This window comes from Pithys albifrons, chromosome 1 (genome assembly GCF_047495875.1).
Source record: "Pithys albifrons albifrons isolate INPA30051 chromosome 1, PitAlb_v1, whole genome shotgun sequence".
NCBI classification, from domain to species: Eukaryota; Metazoa; Chordata; class Aves; order Passeriformes; family Thamnophilidae; genus Pithys; species Pithys albifrons.
In genome coordinates, this window is record NC_092458.1 from 87,912,194 (window position 1) to 87,939,889 (window position 27,696).

The 27,696-nt window shown below is 38.8% G+C and overlaps 1 protein-coding gene across 1 annotated transcript in view; it reads left to right on the forward strand.

Annotated features, from left to right (window-relative positions):
* The window catches only part of MAN1A2 (mannosidase alpha class 1A member 2), a 145,756-nt gene that overhangs the window by 24,492 nt on the left and 93,568 nt on the right, over window positions 1–27,696 (forward strand). Inside the window, exons 2-3 of the mRNA XM_071559486.1 lie at window positions 9,002–9,257; window positions 24,590–24,686. Of these exons, the coding sequence (XP_071415587.1) occupies window positions 9,002–9,257; window positions 24,590–24,686 (353 nt within the window). The remainder of the gene's footprint in view (window positions 1–9,001; window positions 9,258–24,589; window positions 24,687–27,696) is intronic.

A 27,696-nucleotide genomic window follows, 5' to 3' on the forward strand; every position in this document is an offset into this window, starting at 1 on the left:
CTCGGGACTGTCACAGCACCCGGTACTAACCGGGACTGACCCTGCTGAGCATCCGAGATGTGACGGGATGGGATGGCAGGGAGGCATTGAACTGCCAGGGACGGTCCCACTGAGACTGGAACTCAGGTCCTTGGGATTCAGAGTCCAGAGTGCTCTCCTTTGCACCACGGGAAATGCCTTTGCTAATGGTCACAGAACTGGACAGATTCTCAAGATAAGTTTTACCAGTTCTGTTCATGTCACCATTCATAACATGGGACGCAAATAATTTCCAAAGGATCACCCCTTGCCTGGATGCCTTTTATTTTTTGTTTCTTCATAGTTTTTACAAGTTCCACATTTCATAGTATCATCTGTATTGTTTTATTCTTAACTGAGAGGTACGTTTTGTTCTTTTATTATGGTTGTGAAAGAAAACAAGAGATGTCTTATGTTAATGTTTATTAATGAAGTATTACCATATGATGATTCACAAAGATCCTGGCTGTGTTCCAAAATCTTATAAAAGATACCTAGGAATACTCAGGTTCTTTCTGTCTTCAGTTTTGCAGAGGACTTAGTCTTCATGCATAAAGGATGTGCTCCAACTCTCCACTCCCTTCTGCAAGTTCTGTGTGCCCATTCAACTTGTGTTTTTGAAATTCTCTCTAAATGTATTTCCCCATGGATTTTGCTTGTCCTCATTTCAGAGCTGCTTCCAAAGGCCATACCTTAATTACAAAACAAAGGCAAACAATTGGGAAGAGACAGTAAAGAATTAACAAGCAGCAGTGGCCTTCAATGACCGGCATGGAAATCCATGAAGTTAACATATTGGACACCTGGAAGTAGCCATGCTTTTCTGTTGTGCCTAAAAAATACATATAGTGAATTAAATTTGAAGGAAAGAGAAACAACCCAGAAAGGCAGTTTAAGGATGCTGGTAGTTAAGTTTAAAATACATGAAAACTAAGCAGTAAGAATGCCCAGACAGTGGCAATCTGGGCAAATGGAGGTTTCCATTGCTGAACAAAAGATGTGGAAAGAAGATTAAAAGTTTAATTACATTTGGCTTGAAGGTGACACGTAGCTATCTACAAAGAAATGTCAGATTGTGATTTTGCTTTAGACAAGAGACCAGATCTGAAACGGGATCTGGGAGCTTCCATGGTAGAGAGGTTTAGAGGGCAGTGATGAAAGTGGCTGAAAGCCCAGATTCTTGGTCTAAGATTTTGGCTGCAAAAGAGATCTATTAGGGACATCATTTCCCAGAAGTGGAAGGAAGTTTTATTTGGAGGAGGTCTGCAGGGACTTTAGGAGGAGGTATTTAGGATTAAAGGAGTGCCTGCGTCAGTGAGTTAATTCTCTTTCTCCCCAGCATGCTCCAAATGAGACGAATGATGCAAGTGAGGAGGACTGGCAGTCAGAGTGGTGGCTGTGCCTTTGTAGAAGACCAAGGAAGCAAGTTCTAGCCTGAATTGGTACCAGTAATAGAAAAGGAAGGCGGGAAATAGGAACATGGAAAAGGCCAAGAGGAAGTGTCATGGCAAGAAAAGACTGAAACTGGCTGGAAAGGGATAGAATTTGAATAAGGACTCTGTCTCACATTCCTTATGTTTGAGGAGCATTACTCGTGTTCATGTGCAAATCCAACCACTTCCTAGAAATAAATTCTACTGTAACTTTTGTTGAAAAGAAACCACTCAAGGAATGTGTTATGTGGTTTAATATTCTAGGCAGTGAATCTTTGAGTATCTTGAACTGGAAAGGACCCACAAGGATCATTGAGTCTACTCCTGATCTTGCACAGGACAACCCCAAGAGTTGCACCCTGTGTCTGAGAGTGTTGTCCAAAGACATCTAGAACATTCATGTTCCCTGGTTCTTCCCTGAAGAACCTTTTCCTAGTATCCCTAAACCTGCCCTGACACAACTTCATGCCATTCCCTGTCACTGGTCACCACAGAGAAGAGCTCAGTGGCTGCCCCTCTGCTTCCCCTCATGAGGAAGCTACAGACCACAGTGAGGTCTCCTCTCAGTCTCCTCTTCTCCAGGCTGAACAAACCAAGTGACCTCAGCAGCTCCTCATGTGGTTTCCCCTCAAGGCCCTTCACGATCTTCATAGCCAAAACTGCCCACAGTATTCAAGGTGAGGCTGCCCCAGTGCAGAGCAGAGCCGGACAATCCCCTCCCTCACCCTGCTGGTGATGCTGTGCCTGATGCCTCCAGGACACGGTTGGCCCTCCTGGCTGCCAGGGCACTGCTGACTCAGGTTCAGCTTGCCATCCACCAGGACCCACAAGTCCCTTTCCACAGCTTTTTTGTATCTGGAAAATCAGTTAGATCTGTTCCCTTCTGATACTATAATGAACTATTATTTTCTCCTTTGAGGGAGAAGGGTTGAGATGGGGAATATTCTGCATTTTGTCATTATTCCCAGGCCACCACTCCATACACGCACAAGTAACTATGGCATGTGTATTACATGTAGGTATTGCTGTCTCAGCTAAAACAGTGAGCAGGTAGGATGTTTGCAGATAAATAAAAGCATAATGTTCTTAAAATAGTTTAGAATATCCAGAAAGAACAGTTTGACTTTCAGTCTTCTTTAAAATAACTATTACCACTAAGTTACCACTTATCTACTCTGCCTCTGCTGGAGTTTCAGGCTATGTCTGTCTACAAGAGTGTTTTAAGCCAAGGTGAGAAGAGATTTAGAAACTGGATTTTGAAGAAACACGTTTGGGGCAAAATATTCTCTTGCAAACATGCATAAGATTCTTCTTAAAATTTTGGCTGGAAAATCATTATAACCAATACTTTGGCACAATGTTTTTGATACACTTAAGTTATTTTAATTACTGCATGATTCACTTACTTTCCAATAAAAACCTTTCCTTTCTAACCAGTGATCTCTGGCTAAGTTCATTATCTGAAGAAAAAAAATCACTAGAATAAATACAACCTTAACTTGCCTTGGAAGAGAAGACTCCTGGTAAATAACAGCCTCACTGTTAAGAGTGGTGGGGTTTACCTCTTCAGCTGTCGTAGTCATATACAAATCTGGTACTCTTTCATCAGCATATTTTCTGCTACCTCAGAGCAGCGCAGCAAACTGGGAGGAAATCAGTTATCTCTGCAGGATGGTCATGGTGAAAACCAAACACAGGAAAAAACAGCCAAGCCTCCTTCTTTGTGTATACTTGACAGTAAAGAATAATGCAGCCATCCATCCAGGAAGGGTGGGCCAGCAAGAAGCAAAACCTGCACAACTGCTCCTTTTTTCCAGTTCTTCCTCTTTCAGACTGCATTCATGTGAGGGGCAGTATATGTATCTTCAGTCATGAGATGTGTATACTTTTATGTCCTTGTGTGTCATGGATTTGTATCCTCCATATGCTGGGAGAACATGTTGGTGTTGTGTGTAGATGTTATAATAATGGTGTATCCTGAAAGACTGGAGTAAAACTCACATTTGTAGTTAATGTGTGAAAGATTTAGGTTTTTTAAATTAGTGCCTGGTTTTTTTATTTCACTGTCTGTAGCCTCTGGTTGAAGATCGAACTTGACTGAAGGGTCGAAGTTCAGCATTGCCACACAGGAGACTGTGTCTGAATAACAGGCTTATACAAATATTTATGGGCTTTACGAGTTCTTGCCTAACCACCTGCTGAAAATCCAAATGCTACTAAACTGGGTGTCCTTTTGCTACAGTGAGCCAGCAGTCTGCTTTTCTAGTGGAGAGAACAGTTGCTGGTGGCCAGTTCGCTTTTCTTGACTCCATTCTAATTTTTATTTCATTTTTTTTTTAAAATCTTGAGTCTTACAAAGCAATTTGAAAACATTTTTACAGGTTTTTTTTTTTACAGTTTGCTTTCTAAAGCGCCTGTTGTGTTACAGCAGATAGGACAAACTTCTGTTTAAAGTCATTGTCTTGACAAGTACAGCTTGAGTAGCTGTTCAGAAGACTTACTACTGTGTGCATAGTTAAAGCAGATGAAGTTTTGGTTTGTGATTTGGTTATCAAGCATTATAATTTGTGATCTTTTCTGAATGGACACTGAGAGTGTACAGTGTTCCTGCATAAGCAGCTGCAATAGTTAATTGCAGTGATTGTTCAAAAAACTTGCACCTGTTTCTAGTTTCAGATTCTAATTATTAGATCTATTTATGGTTCTTGCTGGCAAAAATAGTCTAATCACTGGTTCTTTTAATAACATCGCTTGTTTTAAAGTAGCTTCTGCTGTAGCTTTATGGCATTTGAACCTGTTTTGAGACTTTCGAATAAGCTTTTGGGTTGATTAGAAAGCAGCTTTTTGTTAAAGTTTTTGAAGATTTACTCAAATATTCTAAATTTTAAGTTTGCTAAGTTGCTTAGAAGTGGGGATGGGATATGGAAACAGTTTGACACGTTTTGGTGTATGTGTATGTGTTTATGCTGGGATTCTTTCCAATGTTATATTTTTAGATTGATCCTTTCTTGAGGTCTCTTACCTCTTACATGTATACATGTATTAAGCTGTTGCTTACCCTTTCTTATGCTGGCTGGGGAGCTTGTTGATTACTTGAGGAAGCATCAGCTGCTCACACATATCCAGTCTTAACTTTATTCTGTATTTTCACTTAGTTCTTGTTGCTTAAGAACTCAGAAGAAACATGTAGTATTGATTTTTAGGGGTGTGATTTTTCTTCCGTCAGGCTCAGGTACATGAACAGAGAGAGGGAGCTGAATAGCCCCACTGTATTCCAGGAGGAAATAGTGACTTACTGAGCCAGCTGGATCCTAACAAGTCTGTGGGACCAGACGGGATCCATCCCAGGGTGATGAGGGAGCTGGCAGAAGAGCTTGCCAAACCGCTCTCCATCATCTTCCAACAGTCCTGGCTCTCTGGGGAGGTCCCAGATGATTGGAGGTTGGCGAATGTCACCCCAATCCACAAAAAGGGCTGTAAGGCTGACCCTGGCAACTACAGGTCTGTCAGCCTGACCTCCGCGCCTGGCAGGGTTATGGAGCAGTTCATCCTGAGTACAATCACACAGCACCTTCAGGATGGACAAGGGATTAGACCCAGCCAGCATGGGTTTAGGAGGGGCAGGTCCTGTCTGACCAACCTGATCTCTTCTTATGATCAGGTGACCCACATGGTGGATGAGGGGAAGGCTGCTGTGGATGTGGTCTATCTGGACTTCAGCAAGGCCTTTGACACTGTCTCCCATAATATACTCCTGGAAAAGCTGGTAGCCCATGGCCTGGACCAGTGTACCCTCTCCTGGATTAAGAGCTGGCTGGAGGGTTGGGCCCAGAGAGTGCTGGTGAACGGAGCTGCATCCAGCTGGCAGCGAGTCACCAGTGGTGTTCCCCAGGGGTCTGTGTTGGGTCCAGTCCTGTTTAACATCTTTATTGATGATTTAGATGAGGGGATTAAGACCATCATCAGCAAATTTGCTGATGACACCAAGTTGGGAGGGAGTGTCGATCTGCTGGAAGGCAGGAGGGCTCTGCAGAGGGATCTGGATAGACTTGAGAGATGGACTGATTCCAGTGGGATGAAGTTCAATAAGGCCGAGTGTCCGGTCCTTCACTTTGGCCACAACAACCCCCTGCAGCGCTACAGGCTGGGCACAGAGTGGCTGGAGGGCAGCCAGGCAGAAAGGGACCTGGGGGTACTAATGGACAGGAAGCTCAACATGAGTCAACAGTGTGCCCAGGTGGCCAAGAAGGCCAGTGGGATCCTGTCCTGTATCAAAAATAGCGTGGCCAGCAGGACCAGGGCAGTGATCCTTCCCCTGTACTCTGCATTGGTGAGGCCACACCTTGAACACTGTGTTCAGTTCTGGGCCCCTCAGTTCAGGAAAGATATTGAGGTGCTGGAGTGAGTCCAGAGAAGAGCAACAAGGCTGGTGAAGGGACTGGAGCACAAGTCCTGTGGGGAAAGGCTGAGGGAGCTGGGGTTGTTTAGCCTGGAGAAGAGGAGGCTCAGAGGTGACCTCATCACTGTCTAGAACTACCTGAAGAGAAGTTCTAGCCAGGTGGGGATTGGTCTCTTCTCCCAGGCACTCAGCAATAGGACAAGGGGGCACGGGCTCAAGCTCTGTTGGGGGAAATTTCAGTTGGAGATGAGAAAAAAATTCTTTGCAGAGAGAGTAATCAGGCATTGGAATGGGCTGCCCAGAGAGGTGGTGGATTCCCCATCCCTGGAGGTTTTTAAGGTGAGATTGGCCATGGCACTGAGTGTCATGATCTGATAAATGGACTGGAGTTGGACCAAGGGTTGGACTTGATGATCTTGGTGGTCTTTTCCAACCCAATCTATTCTATGATTCTATGAATACATTTGGTAAAATATGTTTTCATCTGGCACGTAGAATATGACATATATTGTAGCTCATGCTGTCCATCAGTGGTAATTGCACAGAGAATATGTGTCTGCAGAAGAAGCTCTTGTACTGTATCCTGTAAACTCCCTCAAATACCTGTTGACCTTTCTCTTCATCTTACTGTTTTCTTATGTTCATCTCAAAATATCACTTCCTGGAAGGCTTTGAGCTGATCATACAGTTAGCACTAGAATTTTTCATCTCTGTTGAGTTTCTGTGTATTTTTTTCTGATTGATTGAAGGAAGGCAGACTCATTCAAACCTCCTTAACAACTAATCGGATTGTAGTGCAGTAGAAATCAAGAACTTTTGTATGTTTATGCAGTGGCTCCTGCAGTGTAAACAGATGTGAGTTCAAAACTTGTTTTCCAATTTATGACTGCTTTATGCAGTTTAAATCTAGATGATTTGAATGATTTGAATAGATGAAGTTGATAAGAGTGATGGAACTTTTATTATCACTGTTGTAAGCAGCACCTGGGACTGAAAATTTAAAATAAAGGTAAAAGCAAAATCTTCCTGGCACTTGATCTTGATGGTGCAAAGTTGTGAAGGTGCACAAAGCACATCACCAGTGACTCATTCCAGTGAGTCAGAGTCACTGTAACTACTCAGACTTCATTAATCTTTTTCACTTAAGGGGATTGTGTTTGGGGACATGCAAGTTAACCACGGGGTTTACGAAAAGCATTTTTATTTGTCAATAAACCACAGTCACTGTAAAGCATCCTCAAATTAGATCAATGGCACTATATCTTGAACATCTTTTTATTAAGGTCTGAGATAAATTATCATTTTTTTCTAAAAATTCAGGTATTTCAGTGATGGTTGATCCGTTACAAAAAGAATCCCAGAATCTGTTAACAAAATGTGAGTAAATTTAGTCAGAAAGGAAAGGCTGACACCTTCAGAAACTGTTTTGAATATAAGAAATGTACCTCCAAAATACATTATTCACACACTGAGGTACTTTGAGTCTCAGCTGTTCAGTAACACTTCTAATTTCTCATTCTTGGTCAGCCCTCCATTTGGCTTCTGTATAAGGTGCTGTCCTTTGGTGAGAACATGTCTCTTGGTGTGGGAATGATGTCTCATTCTGGTGACCTCGTTCTCATTCTCTCTGACTGCACCTTGCAGAGCCCTCTGGTAGCTCTGGAAAAGCCTTCCAAGGTTTCAAATCTTTTGGGTGGTAGAAATTTTCATCTGTGTTTGTTATTGAAAATTGAGCACATCACTGTCACAACAGAATGTGAGTAACTTTTGCAGGAGAATAGTGAATTTATTTTCCCATATAAGGGGGTCACTGTAGAAGTAAAAGTTATCCTAGATGGTATGAGTTGTGTTTTCTCTTTTTAGAATGGTATTTTGCCACTTTGAAAGTTGTTTTTTCTCTGCAGTTGAGGGAGAAAGGCACTGATACTGTTCAACAATATTAATGAGCTTGGATTTGACAGTCCAATTGAGAAGCTCAGTCCTTTGTTTTTTTATTGTTTGGGAGAAATATGAATGTGACCTGAGTCATATTGAGAAAAGTGGCTGAAGAACTTCGACTTGAAAATCTTTCAGTCAGTGCATCTATTAAAGTGTTGCTTTTTAGTTCTAGTACTGAAATATTGAAGGTAATAATGCTGCTATAATTTATTTTAGATGCAAACCTAATAGCACTTCAGAAAAATGTAAGACTCTGTATGTAACAATGCATTTTTTTACCTAGTTCTTGTTTTAAGTCCCTACAACTTTTTTTGGCTTGCATTAGTCATTGAGCAACTCTGTATTTTAAAGAACCTTGAAAAGGTTGTGCTATATTGAGAGTTTGATATGCATCTTCCTGATGCCTTGAAATATTTTAGAACTGGAATGGGCCAACCTTGTCTGTCAGAATAATCTCTTGTTTAAACCAGGCTTTAAAACAGCACTCTTTGTTTTGTGTGTGACTCTTAAAACTTTAACTGATCATTAAAGATCACACTGTAAGATACTCCTTAAAACCAAGATGATCTTGACTTTGTTGACAGTGAATTTCAAAATCATGTTTTACTAAGAGCTCTTATGCTCCTATAAGCCTTTATAATTAATTCTACTCTTAACTTTTGAGGTTTAAGGACTGTACTGGTTGGAACAGTGAGTTCTGAATTCAAGAGAAAACATGCTGTGGTGGGGGTTGTTAATAAAAGAAGTGGCTGTGATTTTTTTCTCTTTTTTGGTGGTGGTTACTTCAGGTCTCGTCAAGTCATGTATGATCTATTTATTGTGCAGAAGGTGAGGAAGAGCCCTTCTGATTTTTTAAAAAAAGTTAACACTTGCTAGATGTGCCTCTGCACATATCCTGTAGTTGAAGTACAGGATATAGGGCTTTTCCTCTCTAAATCCTTGAGGGGACAAGCAAAGGTGCTGAGACAGAATCTAGAAAACTCCTATGATACATTTTTCCACAATAACGTTGCTGATGTGTCTGCTGTTGTTTTGGGGTCCATGGCAAGAATAGCATAGGATTGTGCACTAACATAATTCAGTAAACTTGTCTAAATCATAGGAAATACTTGGAGTAAACCAACTTGGGACGTGGCTTCTGTTCTGAAGCTGCAGTTTGTTATAAGCAATATGTTTTCAGTAATGAAATGCTGACTGGCATTTGTGTCTCTAGAGAAGAAGAGGAACGTCTGAGAAATAAGATCCGAGCAGATCATGAAAAGGCTCTGGAAGAGGCTAAAGAGAAATTGAAGAAATCACGTGATGAGATTCAAGCTGAGATTCAGACAGAAAAGAACAAAGTAGTGCAAGAATTGAAAAGGAAAGACAGCAAGCCACTGCCCCCTGTTCCTTTACCAAATCTGATAGGGATAAACAGTGGAGAACCAGCAGACCCGGATATCCGAGAGAAGAGGAACAAAGTCAAAGAGGTAAAGATGGCGTAGTCCTACCTATGTGTTCTTGTATCTGATTGCAGTTGTTTATGTGGCATTGCTATGATTTATGCTAAAAAGAAAAGAAAAACAGGTCTACAAATATTTTAGTAAACAGCAAGATAAAAGTACACCAGTATTAATAAGTGTCAGCATTATTGCATTTTTTGTGTTGGTGTGTTAATATTTCACTTAATTATTTTAAGGGTTTCTTCAACTTAGTGGTATGGGTTAGAGTGAGTTTGTCATTAACACATGAAACAGTAACAAGAGCGTCTTTAAAGTAGAGCATGACTTTGTTAGTTTCTTTCAAAAGAATGGGATATATTACTGTGTCACAGGATATTTTTGAAAATACAACAAGTAGATTGAAAAGATAAGGGAAAAAAAGACCTGATGCTAATATTTGAAAATTACTGAATTCACACGTTACTCAAAATAAAACTTAAACAGGTCTAAAAAAATTGTGAGTTAATTTAAGTAGATTGAATATTTTACAGGCAAATGAGCCAAACTAAAACACTTGCTTAGGCTTATGCCATCACATTGCTGTTTCTGGCCTTACCTTTTCCACTGTTGGTTGGCCATGAGATTCAGTGTCCATTTTTGTCCTGGCAATGCAATTTCTTATCACTCTTGCCAGGTTGTTTTCCGAGTCTGTCCTTCTAACTAGTATGGCAGGAATCTTGTACAGCCTTATTTTTCTTTTTCTTTCCTTCAGTCTGATTAGTTTTGTGCCTGAAATCCCATTAGCAAGGCGGAATTGTTCAGCCAGAGGTAGACAAGCACAGGCTCTGTTATTAAAGAAAATCCAGGTCCACAGCACTTGGTATTTACATCAGCCAAATCTTCTTTTAAATTCCACTCTGAGTTTAGTTAGCTCATAAAACCAGAGATCAATCATACACCTGTCTGTCATAGGAAGGAGTTGCAGCTGAAGTGTGTGCCATCCTGCAGGTAGATAACCTAATCGGGAGTTTTAATTTGAATATTAATGATTACTAGATGGAATCTACTCTTATCATGTAATGAACAACTGCTTATGGTATGTAAGAAATACAGCATAGGGCTGTATCACCATTTGTAGTAGTTGCTACATACAGAGCTGTATCACAGTTTGCATCCCCGAAGCAGCAAATCATTCCCTGGAAAATGTGCCTCTCAGTGATTAGTGCAGAGGAATTTTGGACTGGGATGTTGTGTGTGGCATGTTGGACCTCCTTGACCTTGCTTGGTTATGGCTGTTCTCCAAAGGACAGCACTGAATGGTGGTTTTGAAAAGGTTCTACTGCTTTTCAAGCCTATGTCTTCAAACATTTTCAGTGAGACTATAAAGGGTATTTTGCTTTTCAAAATGTCTCTGTAGGGTGAAGATGAACAGTGAATGGTCTAGTCATGTAGCTGTCAATACTTCTTCATTTTTGCTGCAGGTTACTGTAGTTAAATACCTTTGAGTTTGCCAATGATGGATTTAATGGGTAGAATAAAATCGATTTGACCAAGTAAGGTGAAGTTACTGAGCACAGCTAACAATGAAGGACAAGCTGGGAGAAATAATCAACCAGAGTTCCTATAGATCAAGCCTGGAATTGGAGGGAAGGTTGAAAATTGGTTTTTCCATTGCTAAGGTTATTTGGTCAGAATGTAAACTGAGAGGAGATGATGAGCTATTGGTTGACATAGAATGGCAATTCTCTTGGTATCATGAATAAGTAGTAAAACTTTGGCAATTCTTGCTGATCTAAAAGGGAAGGTATATCAATTCATAAGGACTTCAGGGTGGTGAGTAAGGATCACTAGGTTACAGCTCTGGAGATTGTCAGTTGCAGTTGCCACACACCTTGTGCTGTAAAAGGCTTACTCCTTTTTTTGGTGATCAGCCTACGTGTGAGTCACACTGACAAACTGTTTTTCTATTGCATAACTTATTGATGACTAGTGTGGTTTCTGAAGTGTAGCAGTTCATAGCCAAACCCAGGTGTTTTTTGGGACTATGTATTGGGTGAGTAGTTCCTTCAATTGGGATAATAATGCCTTTGTACTATGCAGCCTTCAGCTGTATGACCACTTTGCTTGACCAGCCCAGAATCACCCTAGCATGACTGAGATTTATATACTTGCTGTGTGAATTGCCTTAATTGAGTCAGTCTTGTTACTACTGTAGCTACCAGGTGATCTCCAGAACTTTCAATTTTTTTTTTCCTGCAGCGCAGCAGATTATCACTTCTACAGCTGGATATGTGAAAGCAGAAAATACAGGGGTGGACGGTCTTCTAGGGAGAATAAATGAATTATAATGCTGAGGAACCCATGTTGGTACAGTGTCATTTTTCCTTTGGCTTTTAGGTCCTCTTCTGGCATGTGGATCTGCTGTGTTGCAGTGATATAATGTGGCTGAGATAAAAACATGTATCGACAGTGTCAGATGAATAATATTTTGCCTGAAACCTGTTTTTGACAGCATCAAATATCTCAGAGAAGGCTGCATCTATTCCAGGGATGGGAAGTGCATTTTGGAATATGCTGTATTCCTTTCTGAATTCCTCTCTCACTGTTTTATGTATCCAGTATAGACTAATACAAATTATCTTGGTAGATGAGATGGAGACTTGGCAAAAAACAGAAGTTCTCTTACATAGATCTCCATGTAGCATATATAGCTTTTGTGACATGCAAGACATTATGGTTGCCTGGATTGCAGCCTAAAAAATAGCACAGGGAAGCTCCTAGCTCTTTGAAGGCTGCATATCTGGATTCAGAATTCCAGGGGATCCCAAGAAGGCATTTGACCTATGCCTTGGTTTATTTTGAAGTGTGCTCATGAATGTCTGGGGAACTTCAGTCTCCAAGAACAGCTTTAAATTGTTTAGATTCATGAAATTAATGATGTTATTCAGCCTATTTCACCTCTTGTCAAGTGGTGAAAAGACTGAATGGTGGGGACAATTTGTGACACAGCCTTCATAGTTGTGAAAGAGGCTGAAATTTTCAAATTTCTAATATTTTTGCAGAAAATTTAGTACCAGTTTTTCTTTCCAAATAGCAACTTGAGGAAGTCTTTTTTTAAATCAGATCTCTGTCTAAAAAGTGGTTTGGCTTAAATATTTTTAAAAGGCATATTTTGATTCTTGAAAAAATGCATATAAAAGTAAAAAGAATTTGTGTAATGCTCTTAAGAGAGCTTTGTAAAGCATTTGAAAGCTTTATATAATAGGAATGTTTGTTGAGCACAGAGCAGGAGCCTTCTCAAGGTCATGAAATAAACTGGGAGCAGAGTCTACATCTTCTTGGTTTTCTTTTTTCTGTGTCTTGGTTCCGATAAGTATATTTAGTTTTACATTGTATTCTCGAGTAACTAATTTACAGAATTGCATAATTTGTCAATATTCTTCTATTCTTCAATTAATTCAGTTATTTCAATAAGGTGTATTTATGAGTTGGATGATTATTTTGATGCACAATGGCAACTCTTCTGGAAGTAAAGGTTTTCCACCTGGTTACCATGTATGCTTTGTATCACTTCTCTAGTATATGGGCTTGCTGTTCTGGCTTTAAAAAATGATATGGTGTTTAATTAACTGGTATTTTAAGAACAAACATGTCTGAAATTTTTTCAGATTCTTGCTGCTGCACTTTAGATTTCTATGAATATTTTAGTGGGGTTTTTATACCATTTAAAAAATGTTGGAAGTAGAAAATGTTTTTGAGGATGGTAGAAGTAACTTGTATAATTTTACAGAAAGATTTTAAGATGTGTCTTATTGTTGTGCTTAATGCAAAGAAATTAAGAACAAAACTTGTCTTTTGGAAGTCACTGGCTTCCTTTCCAAATTAAATTAAATATAAATTGCTTGAGCGCTCGGAATTTTTAGCACTTAATTTCCATTATTATATCCTTTAAATTATGTTGAGAATATTATTTTTTCCATGCAGTTTAAATGTGATCATTACATAGTGTTCTGTGGCCTATAATGAGTTTTATTTCCTTTAGAAGTTAAATTTTACCCAGTCAAATAAGGAAAATTTGGTAATTTTTTCACTCAAGGTTCAGATTTTCTTTGCTTTCAACCTAAGATGTATTATTATTGTAGTATTATCTTACTGCCAGTATTCATTTTGGATACTTGTTAAAACAGTGTATGTCACCCAATAATGGTACTGATCCCATTCAGGTGATCCTTCCTCTCCACTTGGCACTGGTGAGGCCACACCTGCAGTTGTGTGTCCAGTTTTGGGCCTCTCGGCATGGGAGAGACATGAGCATATTGGAGAGGGTGAAGGACCACAGAGATGCTTGAGGGACTGGAGCATCTCACTGGAGCGAGAGATGAGATGGCTGAGACTGTGCAGGACGAGAGGGGGAATCTCACCGGTGTATGAAGTAGCTGAAGGGGGAATGAAAGGAGACAGGCTCTTTGCAGTGGTTCCCAGTGACGGGCACAAAGGCAATGGCACAAACTGGGGCACGAGAGGGTCTGACCGAGCATTGTAAAACACTGTTTGTTGTCAGGGTGACCCAAGCACTGGAGCTGGTTGCTCATAGAAGTTGTGGAAATATTTATAAGATGATTGGAAATAGACCTGGGAGCTTGTTCCAGATCACCCTGCTTGACCAGATACCAGAGGTCCCTTCTAACCTCAACCAGTCTGTGGTAGGAGGATGTTTGTTGACTAAGCCTGTCGGCTTGATGTCCAGAAAGGCGTAACAAAACTGAACAACGTTGGGGAACTCCCGGTTCGCACCGGACACAGAACTCTGAAGTTATCAGTGAAAAGTTAGGGTATTTATACAATTTTTTGAGAGATTACAACATTTCTACACAAATATTCATATTATTGCAACACTAATTATAATATTCATAACAGGTGGAGTCCAGGTGGAGTCAGGGGTGTCCTTTTGAGGAATATTTTGGTGGTACATCCTGTTACTTCATCCTGGTAGTGGTCGTATTTCTGCTTTTCATCGTCATGAACTTTTCAACTTCTCCTGGTTTTTGCTGACTTCAGGGTGGGTTTTGCAAGAATTTTGGACTCAGACCTCTTATCTCCTTTATGTTCCTACCCTATCTCCTGGCATGTAGGTGTAAGCATTCTTTTGCAGCCCAATACCATCTTGGATAATCCCCAAGTCCTGGTTTCTAGCTAAACATCCCTCAGAGCTCAGTCCCAGGAACTATACTTTGTGTTAACTCTTTGGGTTCTGGGTTCTTGCTCTGCTTCAAGCTGGAAGAAATCCTCTCCAGAACGTTGCACAAGAGCATGGAATAAAATTAGAGTGAAACAATGATGTTCTAGGTTTCAAAGATAGAGTAGAAAATCTGACTTCTCTGCAGCTTTTGTTCTACTACTTGTTCTGTATTTGTTGCCATATGCAGTCTTGTAATTAGACAGTTGATTGTAAATACACTTGTTCTAAATTGAGCTCAAAGGGGGTGTGATGTTCGTACAGGTAAGCTACAGTTATAAAGTGACTGGAGGTCCTGGCTGTAGCACCCTTGCTTGTCCAGTTTAAAAGTTGTTATGTTTAATGAGATGGGATAGCAAGGTGATATTTTATTACTTTCTGATAAGCTGTTTTCAACACAGCAAAATTTTGGTTCTGTTCCTGCTTCTCATGGCTTGCTGGAAGAAAGGAAAATCGGAGAAAGACATTTAAGCAAAAGTTGTTGTGAAATGGACATACAGGGAGTTTGGGTGCCACAGTTAAGGGTGATAGAATCACAGGATAGTTCGGGTTGGAAGAGACCTCTGGAAGTCATCTAGTCCAACTTAAAATTCACTTGCTGCATCTGACACCTGCAGAATGTGTTGCTGTTAAGTTTGAATGTTTTGCACAATTGAGGAACAAGGTCCTCTCTGGGAAACTGAGGATATTCTGACTTGAGTTCTTTTGCCAGTGAATTTCCTTCAGCAAAACTTTCTATTTATCTTCTTCTAAAATTAGAGTTGGAATATATTGCCTCTTAGAAGGAGAGGTAGAAAGTTACTTATTTAATATTAGTGGAAGCAATTTTGGAAATACTTCTAGAAATGTGCCCAGAAGAAAAGTGATTAAAATGTATTTTCTTAATGGTCTTTGGATGATACTCAGGAGGCTGTTAATAGCAGTAAGAAGTAACAGGCTGCTTTATAAGCAGCAAAACTAATGGTTTCCTATGGCTCTTTGACCTACATCTCCTTATACCACCCTCTGCTCATCATGCAGATGTTGCTGCGAATGTCCTCTTATCTTCCTGTTTGACTGCATGAATTGCAATGTGTTTTGTGCCTGCTTTAGAGCTACCTGTGTGCTAAATGCTGCCCTTCTGAATGAATAAAGGATTGAATTATAACTTCCTTTGCCTCAGTCAGGGTAATAATTTTTGTCTGTCTACCTTATCTAGACACAGGTATTTTTTGGTCCTTTTTTTTTTCTCCCCCCAACACCAAAATGGAGTATCTTGTTCCTCCAGCTCTTTAAAATCAAGTTTGAAATTAGGGAATGGATTTGAAGGCTACTGCAAGTGTGTGTGTGTCAGATGTACAGACAGCAAGATTGCATAAGCCTTTTCAGAAATCAGGTTAAAAATAGTAAGTGTCCTTTTACCTGAGTTCTATTTAGTGTGCTTATTGAACAAAGAGCTGTGTAGAAGAAATACTTAATCATCTAGAGATCTTTTAATTCTGAAAAACTCCTCTTTTCATAGTTATTATTCGTACAACTTTCAGTGCTAATCTCACTTACTGTTTCTAATTCAGTGTTTCTGATCTAGCCAAACAGGCTGCTTTGCTGCTTTCTTTGACGAGGGGACCTTGTTTCAACATCAAAACCCAGTTGAGAACAAGTCATTATTGCTGACACTTTGCACTCTTTTGTTTTCATGATCAAATTTACTTGGGCTTCTAGTTGGTTATGACATGAGCTTTTAATAATCCATGTCTATTAAGAGTTTTGCAGTGTATTTTGTAGCACACTGTTCCTGACATAGATCCCAATGACACTGAAGGACATTAAGTATTATGATCCAGCTTTTTTGGTATTTAAGTGCATGTTTGTATAAAATATATACACATGCATTTTGTATGTAAGTGTGTGTGCATATGCAAGTCTTTGTATCAGTATATGTGCACACACGTTGTTTATTAAGTGGTTTTGTTTGCACACAATTTGGATTGTCTGTGCTCTGGATTCTCCAGTGTGATTTGACATGATGAGAACAGGTAAGTTGGCTTTCAATTAGTTTCAGTGCACTTTTTAAAAAGTTATCTTAATTTTACTGAATAAGTGATATCTGTAAATTTAGGATAAAATCTTTTTGATTGAGTTGCTAAACTAATTTTCTGTTTTAATATTTTGCAATTAGTATTTTGGCCAGTGCAGATGTGTTAGGAGTGGCCCTGTGCAAAGTTCTGTCCCAGCTTGTTGGGATGATTGTATAAATAACTCACTTTATATTTGTAAATCTTTCATTTATGCCTATGAGAAGCTTTGTAGCTTGGTGTATTTATTTTGGTGGAACAGAAGAATGAAAATAAAGCCTGGGGTTTTATGTTCAGTATTTCAGCTGCACATCCTGGATAAGTTGCTTGGTTGGTAACTTAAGAAGTTCTACTCATGAAGAATACAAGTTTTTGTTTGAGGGTATTTTAAAAATGAATCAATTTATTCAAGTTGTAGCAACGACAGAATTCTCCAGCCCTCGTGCATTATTGGAACCATGTTAAAAATTCCAGAAGGTCTTCATTATTAAAGTTGCCTTTTTTCCATACCATTGTGAGAAGAACCTGTCTTTCAGCAACAAATTACCACCTTTGCAGTATTTAATATTCATAAATGCAAAATAAAATCAAAGAAATATTTCACTTCCCTGATACAATCAGCCAAACAAAAATGAGGAAAACTCCATGTAAATTACTTAAATTCAGAACTGGGTGAATCAAAAGCTCCATGAAATCTCATTGACTTTGCTGCTACTTTTCATTTTTTTAAATTTTTTGTATTTTATAGGCCGTTTATTCCCATACAACAGAAATGCTAGTAGCAAAAATCATTGATTATGGCTAGATGGAAGATATCTCAATTATAAGTGACACAAGGTCTGTTATAATAGTGACAGTGTGTGTGTTTTGTGGCTATGGGGACTTTGATTGGAAAGCCAGAGCATCCTGTTACGCTCTTGCTACTCATCTTTACATAATTTCTCCTGTGGTCCCCTCTGTGTTTCCCAGAGCAACTCCATAGAATATATGCCAGTGTGTTCTTAAAATACAGTTTTCCTGATGGTGTTACCTCTCAATTATTGATATTAATTATGTCATTGATACACAGTGTGAGCTCTTGGAAGTTGAGTCACCTTTCATGGCGTGTTCTGTTAAGACACAGACTGTCTGCGCATGAAACTGAAATACCCAGAATCTGAGACAGTTCACTCTAATTAGTTTGCTTTGAGATTTGGATTCCTGATTTGCACTGCTGCCATCTATTCTTATTTTCTGCTTTGTTATCAGAGGACTAGTGGCTAACAAGGCATCCATTTTTGAGAGAGTTTCAAGAGGAGATCAAAGAACTGCAGAACCCTCTGCCTGCTGAATGAACTGCAGATTAACAGAAACCAGAATAGGGAGTAGAATCTCTGAGCACACAGATCTGTAAGATTTCCTGCTATATTTTTATTGATGTCAGGATGCACAAAGCTACAGAAGGTCCCTGAAAGAGTCAACAAACATGTGAACAAGGGAGATATGGCGAGATACATATTTTTTCAAAAAATGTTTGGCAAGGTTCATTGCTAACAGGTGTTGAACTAAGCAACCATGGGATGGAGGATAGTTTCTCTGCCTGGAGAAATTAGTTAGAAGGCAGGAAATGGAGAGTGCAGATAAATGGTGCTGGAGGCCACAGAGGACTTGTGCTGGGGATCCATGCTCCAAATTATACAAATAAATTATTTAGAGTTTGAAAATGGATGAATAGTTGTATGGTAACTTTGCTGCCAATGTGAAGAATTGTAATAAAACTATGGGACTGAATTAATATCTCCCCTTTTATGTCACAGCTAAATGTAAAACGATATATATTGGGGCTGGAGAAGGAGAGATTCCAAATTCATGCTTAGTATGAGAAGGTGTGAGGTGACATTACCATTTGAGAATGAGAAATTGTGTTTATTTTTGTTCCTTGGAAATGTCACTGTAGTTCTCAGCAGCAGACAAAGAGCAGATTCTCAGTATTTCAGGAAAGATGAATAGAGCAGGCAAGGTTCTTATGGCAGCCTGTGAAGCTGAGGTGCCTCTTGCATGTTTCACATAGGTCTGGTCTCTCAGCTTCAAAAAAGATGCAGTAAAACTGATGGAGGTGCAGGGAAGGTGGTTACACTGACACCTGAAAAGACAAGACTGGAAGAAAGGAACTACTTTTTGTTGGCTGATGTCCAGTTGTGGTTATTTACAAAGATGATCTGAGAGGTTGTAAGTACAGAGAAATTAAATGTGAGCAATTCAGGTCTGTATGGACTCTGTGAGATTGAAACATCTACCAACAAAGAAGGATCAGAGACCCAGCTGCTGCTGAGTGGTAGGGAGGAAACACTCCCCAGAAGTTCACAGCAACTCTTCAGACTTTCTCACAGAACTCTGGAGATGCACCTGGGAACCGTCTGGATGTTTTCATCAAAACACTGGACTTGTGAGATATAGATTATAACCAATTAGAATTGTAGTTTAATGGTGTGAGATTCACTTTAGCCAATTAGCTTGTAGCTTTGACCCTATATAAACCATTTGCAGTGTATCAATAAATGTCTTGGGCATTCTACCTAAATCATACTGATTGTCGTGTGGTGTCCCTTTTTCCTCCACAAAATTGTTTACTTTAAGAGGTTCTAGTTTTCTAGACACCACAGGACCAGTCAATCATGTGAATACCGGTTTCTCTTGAAACCATGAGGATGCGCAATGTCAAAAATCCTGGTTCATCATCTTGGATAAAAAGCATTTGGCTTTCTTGTACAAATTTGAGCAGTTGGTTCATTGCTGTAAGCTCTCCAGATTTAGGCTCTACATCTACAGTTCCAGTTCTCACCAGTTTAAAGTGTTTTCCCTGTAATTTCATCAGGCATCTTAAAACTTCAAATACTTAATTCTAAAAAGAAAAAGGTTCCCACTTTTCATCCATTTGATAAACTGTTTTGTTTTAGTAATGGATTTGTTACCAGATTTGACAGTAAAAGAAAACCCAACTTGTGTGTTTTAGGAACATATTCCAAACAGACTTTTTCAGTGACAATATTCAGAAATGCAGGACAGAGGCATGAACTGATGCCTGAAATAATTTCTCATTAGGTAGAGCTCCCAGAAGAATAAAAAAGTCTGAGTTTTCTGAGTTCCATCAAAAATCTGAGTATACAAGGAAAAGATCATTCTTTAAATTAACCTCCGAATAGTATTCTCTGCAGACATTAGGAAAATGGTTATAAATTTTTAATCTGCCAGTTGAGCAGTAATTTTGTCTAGCAAAAATCCTTGGTTAATTTTAAAACAGAATTTGAAGGTGGTTTATATAAGTCTCTTTAAATCGCATGCTTAACCAGAGTATGTTCCTTTGAAACCAAAACCTACTTTCTATCTGTAATGCACATTCCAGATGAAATGGCAGGAACCAGTAAATACTGCAATTTTCCAGTAAATTGTTTCTTTTGCTTGTGTGTCAAGACTCCTGTTTTGTTTGCTAGTTGTCTGCCCATTCTTGAGGACTGGCAAGGTGCTTTTGAACCAATCCTTAGTTTGAATTAATGTTTCTAACATGTCACTGTTGTGATAAAACTTCCTTACAAGTCAGTCAATCACTGTAACCTCCTTTTTTACTGTTACAATTACAAATTTGACAAAAGATGTCATTACCACTCTGTATTTATAAAAATCTGATTTCCCAGTGACTGTAGAGAATCAGATTGCATGAGTGTGTTCTGAGGTCAGTAAAATCAACTAGATAAGGGTGTACCTACAAAAGCAGTTTCATTGGACAAGCCCTGCTTCTTGCCATTCTGGCGCTCATCCAAATTACTTTTTTTGTGGAATTATCAAGGTGTATGTGCAGCAGCATCTTGCTGATTGTTGTTTCTGGTGCATGCCAGAATAAACATACTCAATATTAGTATGCAACAGACCTATCCTCTGTGAAAAATTTTGCCTTCAAAAGCAAAATGTGGCATTAATAGTGTTGATCAGTCCATTGCTAAAACCACTTGTTCTTTGGTGGACAGATTGTAAGATCTTTATGTGACATCAAGCTCCAAGCACTTACTGTGACAGACTGCTATAGGTATGGAAATTTCAACTATGGAAATCCACGTCTTGCATTTTTCAGAATTATTGATTCACTCTTGTTATTTTCATTCAGCTCAGCTTAAAGTGTCTCTCTCATGATTTCTTTAAGAGTTGGGTGTGTTTTTTTGCAAATAGTTTTACCTTCTTACTCTTATACATAGTACTGGTGTTGCAGTCAGTGTCTCTCCTCTTAAAGACAAGATTTTGGTTTTAAGAAGAGACTGTCTCTTCCTGGAGCTATTCTTCAGCATTTCCAACTTTGACTATGCAAATACTATCCAGTGTGACTGTAGAGATAATTTTGTTTTTCTGATCAGGAGTTCCTGTTGCTTGTAATTCCTGAGCCAAAATTCCATTCTCTGTTAAATTTTCAGCTGGCTGTCATCTGTCTTCTTGTGTCTCTCCAAAGCTTTAGTGTGAACAATTGTTCCCGATAGTATAGATGTTCTAACTGTAGTATAACATGCTACCTGTTCTGGCAGTAACAGAAATCTCCATGTTGTTATAAGATCTCTTGGCACATCATCCTTCCAAAATGTGATGCTGTGTACAAGAGCTGTGGGGTTTCTCACTTGCATGTAATGTACAGTAATCTGCTATCGTATCATGAGGCCTGCTTGCTTTGTGGTAGAGGAAAGCTGTGTGCCAGCATCATGTTCAGTGTTCATCTAGAAACAATCAGTTGACTGCTTACTGTAATAAAGTGAAAGGATTCTCAAGGACTTAGAACACCATATTCTTAGTGCACTGCTTGGGGCAGGCAGAGGGGACAGGACAGATGTGTTTGTGGTTATCAAAGTAGTTTAGTCTCTTCAAAATAGAATTTCCTGTCTCAGCCGTCGGTGATGCAGTCAACTGTGTCTCTTGTTCAATCTCTTCTGTTCAACAGTTTCAGGTCTCAGTAGTGTATTCTTAAATTACTTCTGCATTAAGTTATGCATTTGGTGAAATGTACTCCTTCACAGTTTCTGTCTTAATAGAATTTTATCTTAGGATAGATTATGGATATGGAAACATCTTAGATTGTGATGTATTCTGTCTTAGCCCTTTGTAATTTCCATATATTTTTGGGGTTTCTTCAGAACTAAATATTCTGTAACAAAATCTATACCTTCTCCCCAGAAGCACAGCAAATTAGGACAGTGAAATATTCCATAATTAATGTTCTGCCATGAGGAAACAAGTTCTTCTCTTGGATTTAACTGGTATTTGCGTACACTTTGAGATTTTACAAAGCTAAAATGTCAATGACTATTTGATTCTTCTTCATAAAATGTGTATTTGAGGCATCCAAATATCTCAGAAGCCCAGTTTCCCTTAAGTGCAAGCCAGTTGGTTAGAGCTGCCATTTCATGGTCACCTTCTTTTTTGGTCATCCATCTATTTTCAACCACACCGATCAGTCAGTCTTTAGTTTCATCCTCTAAATCTATTGGTCTGTATTTTGCCAAGTAGAGTTTTTAGGACTTAAAAGTGGCCTGACAAGCTGCAAGTTAGAGCAGGACCCTTCACAGATGCCTTGGCTGTCCCATTCCGACTGTCCTTAACTCTACCCTGGCTGGATAAAGCCTCAAGTAGCCCAGTTTGATGCCATAACTAATCCTGTTTTGAACTGCAGGTTTAACCAGAGAGACATCCTGAGGTCTCTTTCCAGCTGAATGATACTGTGATTCTCAATTTTATGATCTTAAGTTAATGAGCAATTTTATATAGAAATTTGTACGTTAGTTCTGGATAATGTTCGCAAGAGCTCTCAGAGGAACTTCTGTACTTACTGACTGTGACCAGGCTTATATTGCATTTGTTATGCTGCAGTTGTCTTACCTGTCAAGAGAGAATCTCTTTACCTGTGTCATCTTGAGGTTCTGTGAATTGGTCAGTTTGATAAGTGCTTTGTGAACTTAAGGGAATTTGTGAATGCTAATGAAATGGCTTCTCTTTCCTCTTTTAGTGTAATATTTGCATCCCCTTTCTCTTACACTGCTAGTTCATCACACTAAAAGAAGTGATACAGTGTTATTGCCTATTCAGGTGTCAGAATACCTGAAGGGAAGTTCTAGCCAGGTGGGGGTTGGTCTCTTCTCCCAGGCACTCAGCAATAGGACAAGAAGGCACGGGCTCAAGCTCTGCCAGGGGAAATTGAAGTTGGAGATGAGAAAAAAATTCTTTGCAGAGAGAGTAATCAGGCATTGGAGTGGTCTGCCCAGAGAGGTGGTGGATTCCCCATCCCTGGAGGTTTTTAAACTGAGACTGGACATGGCACTGAGTGTCATGATCTGATAAATGGACTGGAGTTGGACCAAGGGTTGGACTTGATGATCATCTTGGAGGTCTTTTCCAACCCAATTGATTCTATGATTCTGTGAAAATCTTCTAGTGCAAATACCAAAAGCAACATATGAGCTGACTTTGAATGACAAACAGTAGGAGTGGGACCTCTGGCACATGAGAGGGAAGCTGTGCCTAGGCTGATGCCAGTTTAACACAGGAGTACTTCCCATCTTCTGGGCCTGTGTGTGCTGTGCTTCAAATTTATTGTCTTGGCATGAGTTAACTGAGCCATGGGGAAATTTGGAGGGAGTTTACATTCAAAGGGATTACGGCTGTGTAGCTTGGGCAGGGATATCTTGATAGTTGTAAGGAGACAGGCACTTTGTTTTCCATGTCTCAGCAGGCAGTTTAGATGCAGTTTGAAATATTTGGGATTACTGGGTGCTGATTTCCATTAGATCTTGGACTCGATAAGAGAAACCTGTGAGGTAGCGAGAAGAGATGTGAGGTAGTGCTTGTGAGGTAACTGGCTGCACCTCATTTTCAGCCAGCATCTGCTTGTTCCCTCCAATTTTCTGTGAATATAGTGACACTGATTAAGAACTACAGTCATGTAAATCATAGTGAAAACTGATTGCCTTGCCTCAGTTTCTTAAATGGTTAGTATTGATCTGTCAGTTACATTCGCACAGTTTCTCCTCTTAGAGAGCATTTCTCAGACTTGTGGAGGTTGTGATTTTAAGTACGGAACATGTTCTTGGGGATGTTGTTTATATTAACAAAATTTTAATACCATTTTAAAAATAAAATATATATAATGTATGTATAAAATATTGTGGATACAGACACGTGGTTGTTGTTCTAGAAGAGTTTTTTCCTGTCACTGGGGCAGTATCTCTAGAAATATAATTTCTTCTTGTCGCTTTCATCTGTTAATAATATTTATTTTTTATAACTGCATTCACTTTGCAATTTGCAGGCTGCTGTATACCAGGAAGCAAGGAGTTTGAAGAGTTTTAGTAAATCCATAAAAGCACTGCTTAGTGGATGATGTGTACAACTAGTACTTGAGGGTTAACAAGACCTTTTGGGTTTATTAAATGTAATTTTCCCACTAGGTGGTGGAAACATCTATTAAAAGGTTTAGGGTTTTGTGTAGCAAATGATAATGTTATATTGCTTTGTTCATTGTTTTCTAAAGAGCAAACTGTTGGCATTTCTTTTGGTAGAGGCTGTATGACTGTATCTTCGTCAAGTAGGTCTTGGTAATAAGAAATTCATTATGCCTTTTGCAAAACTGTTTAGTCATACTTGGATGTACCAGTGTAAATAAATCCCTTTTATGCTTCAGATATTGGTAGATACCTTTTTCTTTTAGTCAGCATCTTAAGACATCAGCCAGTGTTTTACAGCAGTTCCTTAGGCTTAAATGCATTTCTTATGCTTACATTCTTAAATGTCTGTGCATATATTAAAGGCAAAGAAAGAACAAGAAAACAGTCTAATGCAGAGCATTAGGCTCTATAGCTCAAATCAAATAGACTTGAAGTTGTTTCCAAATTTATTGATGCTGTAAAATCTGATTTCCCTAACAGATAGAAGCAGTGGCAAAGTAATTAATCAGTACACTGGGATGCCTGTGAAATAGGAAGTCTCAAATAAGGAGTAATTAAAGTCATATAAGGAATAAAATATTGTATTCATAGAAAGTAGTTTTATAATGTAATCAAATCGTATTTTTTTCCATTTCTCAGATGATGAAGCATGCCTGGGACAATTATAGACAATATGGATGGGGACATAATGAGCTCAAGCCAATTGCCCGGAAAGGACATTCCACCAACATATTTGGTAGGCTATGTTTTCTAGTTTGTGAATTTTATTTTTTTTAATATTTCTGTTCATGTGTCCTCCTTGAAATTCTACCCAAACTTTCTAGCAAACTGCTTTAATATAAATCTTTCGAAGTGTGGTTGACAGAATTATATAAATTATTTCAATAGTATTTCACTGAATTACTTTACTAACTTATCTTTTCTGGGAGTCAGATGTTCCTATTGTTGCAAAAGCTAAGCTGTGTCTACTTGCACTGTTAATTTTTGTGTATATGTATATATAAATGAAAGTTCTAATGCAATGATGATATTTTGGGGATGCAATGAATATGAATTTGGAGATAATTTTTTTTAAACCAAACCCTCATCTTGTCTAGATCTTTCTGTTTAATTCCATGAGAATCATAGAACAGTTTGAGTTGGAGGGAATCTTTTAGTTTAAAGATGATCTAGTCCTATCACCTCTGCCATGGGCTGGGACACCTCCCATTGGACCAGGTTGCTCAGAACTCCATCCAGCGTGGCCTTGAACACTTCCAGAGATGGGGCATCCACAGCTTCTGTGGGCAGACTTGTTGTGCTACAAGCAAAATGTGCATTTAAGGTGCCAAAAAACTGCAAATACCAAGGTGAAATTTAAAGTAGCTTTTTAAAAAGGATCTGGGTAAGGAGAATGTATTGTTACTTGATGTGTGTGACTTGTGTATCCCAAACCTGTAGATTGGAATGAAAGAAAAATGTTATATTGAAAATACAGAAGTTTGAGGGTAGGGGCAAGTTTTGAAGGAATTCAAGGGATGAAGTAAGAATGCTGGAGCAGTGGAGTGTGAATAGAAGTGTTAGAAATGACATTTAGAATAGTGTAAACTATGAGGAAGGTAAAGATCAAGAAACTGAATAGTCTTGTGCTGCATATGTGTGATCAGACTAGATGGCTTTTCTTCCTTAAAGTATCAGTGCTCTGCAGCAGTACTGCTTTTTTTGGTGTAAATGCACCAAGATGGAATAAGCAGAATAGTGACTGGAAAAATGGCAAGCATTTTATTGGTATTCAAAATAGGAAAGAATCCATTTTTTGACTCTAATTCTGTAGGAGTGATGATTAAAAAAAAATAAAACCCAATGTAGTTACATGACTGTAACTGTTGAAGGACTGAGCCCCAGAGGTCCCTTTGTTTCATCCTCTGGTATATCAAAACACATAACCTTGATGTTAGGAATTAAGGTTGAATCTGGATTGATCCAGAATTCACAACACCTAAGATGGCTGAGCTACAAAGCTTGTGCATTTATTCTGAAATGCACAAAGGAGAGCTGCTCCAAGACTAGGAAGAATTTTCTGAATTCTTTTCAGGTGTTCATATTGTGTTCTTCCACTCTTGTGTTTGGGGAAGGTACAAATTTATCATAACCCCTTTTTGCATCAAGAATGAGTGTAAATATACTGTGTATACCTTAATTATGTTAGTGTTGTTTATAAATTTTTGCTTGAAATCAAGATTTTTTGAGGCTTTTATTGTAAGGCAATTGGCTAGTGACTGTGTGTGAGGTTGGTTCTCATTGTAGTTGATATTTGTATTACTTATCTTGCTTTAAACATTGAATTTGTTTCTTGTAGATGATAGAAATATGGATTAGGATTGTATAATTGTCTCATTCTTTTGTGCATAGTGCCTGAATCTAGAACAAAGTATTCTGACATAAATCAAAATTTGGTTAGCTTTTTGTTTTCATTAGTAGGAAAAAAGTAAGGTCCCAGAGGAACCTTGTTCCAAAAGAAGAATCAAAGGATGTGTTTCAGAAGTATTGTAATACTTCAAGGGACTTCTAAATTATTTTTTTCACTGTCCCTTCCCCGATCTCCTTAAATTTTGTCTTGAAACTATTCTTATATCTTACCAAATAAACAAGTTATTTTCTTTATATCCAAAAAGTTTTTCATCAAGTTTATTTACATGATGGATTTCAACCTTGTGTAAGTGCTAGATGCAGGGAAGGGAGGAGAACTTTAACTAGGCACACTGCTCCTTTCCTCTGCTCCCAGAAACAGAAGGAGAGCCTCTGAGTTAAATTTTGTGCAATGCTTAAAAAAATCCCAAATGAATAAAACAACAAAAAGAGTCCACAAATAAACCCCCTTTGTCCTTTGAAGGTTACTTAAATTTGTAGGAGAATAATTTCGGCTGCTGTGCTAGGCCTAAGGACTGTTTGCCTTTACTGCAGGCCTTAGAGCCTCGTGTTGAATTCTTCTGGTCTTGTGCTGGAATCTGTTTTTTTCACAGTTCAGTATGTTTTGAGAGCTGATATTGTTCTGGAGTTATTTTCCTTCTTTGTATTCCTGTATAAAGAAAATGAGTGGGTAAGGGAGAGTTCTCTGGGGGAGGGAAGATGATGAACCAAGTTAGAATGCACATGAAATGGAGAAGCCTGAAATGCAGCTGGTACTGAGCATAGTGCAAGGAGAGAGTGTGAGGCTGGCAGAAAGACTGGAGGAACAGGCTTCTGCCATGACAGACTAAAGGAGTTTTCTTAGGTACCAGGAGAGTATTGTGTAGTATCCTTAGATACTTCGTTTGCTACCTTGTACACTGGCACTGCTTTAATTTCTACTAGAAAAATCTGTTTTGAAACTTACTGTGATTTAGTTTTATGTTATGACTAATTCATGGCTTTCCTTTATATTTTTTCCATCTGATGAAATGGGATCTGACAGGGAAGTCTTTAATGTTCACCTGTATGATCATGTAGCCTTTGCTGTTGAATTTACATGTAATTCTGTTGCTTAATTTGTCATGTATAATTTTGGATTAGCCTTGGTTTGTAACCCAGACTCTATGGGTCAGGCTCTTTCTTCATATGGCATAGAAGCATTTTTATAATGTTTTGGTTTTAATGTGATTGACAAAGTATTTTGAAGCAGTTATAAATTACAATTTCACTGTAGTCTTTTCTTCCTATTCCTCCCTGCGTACTTCTAACATGCCTCCTAATGAGCCTGGAGGACTTCTGCTTTTTTTCTCCTTGGA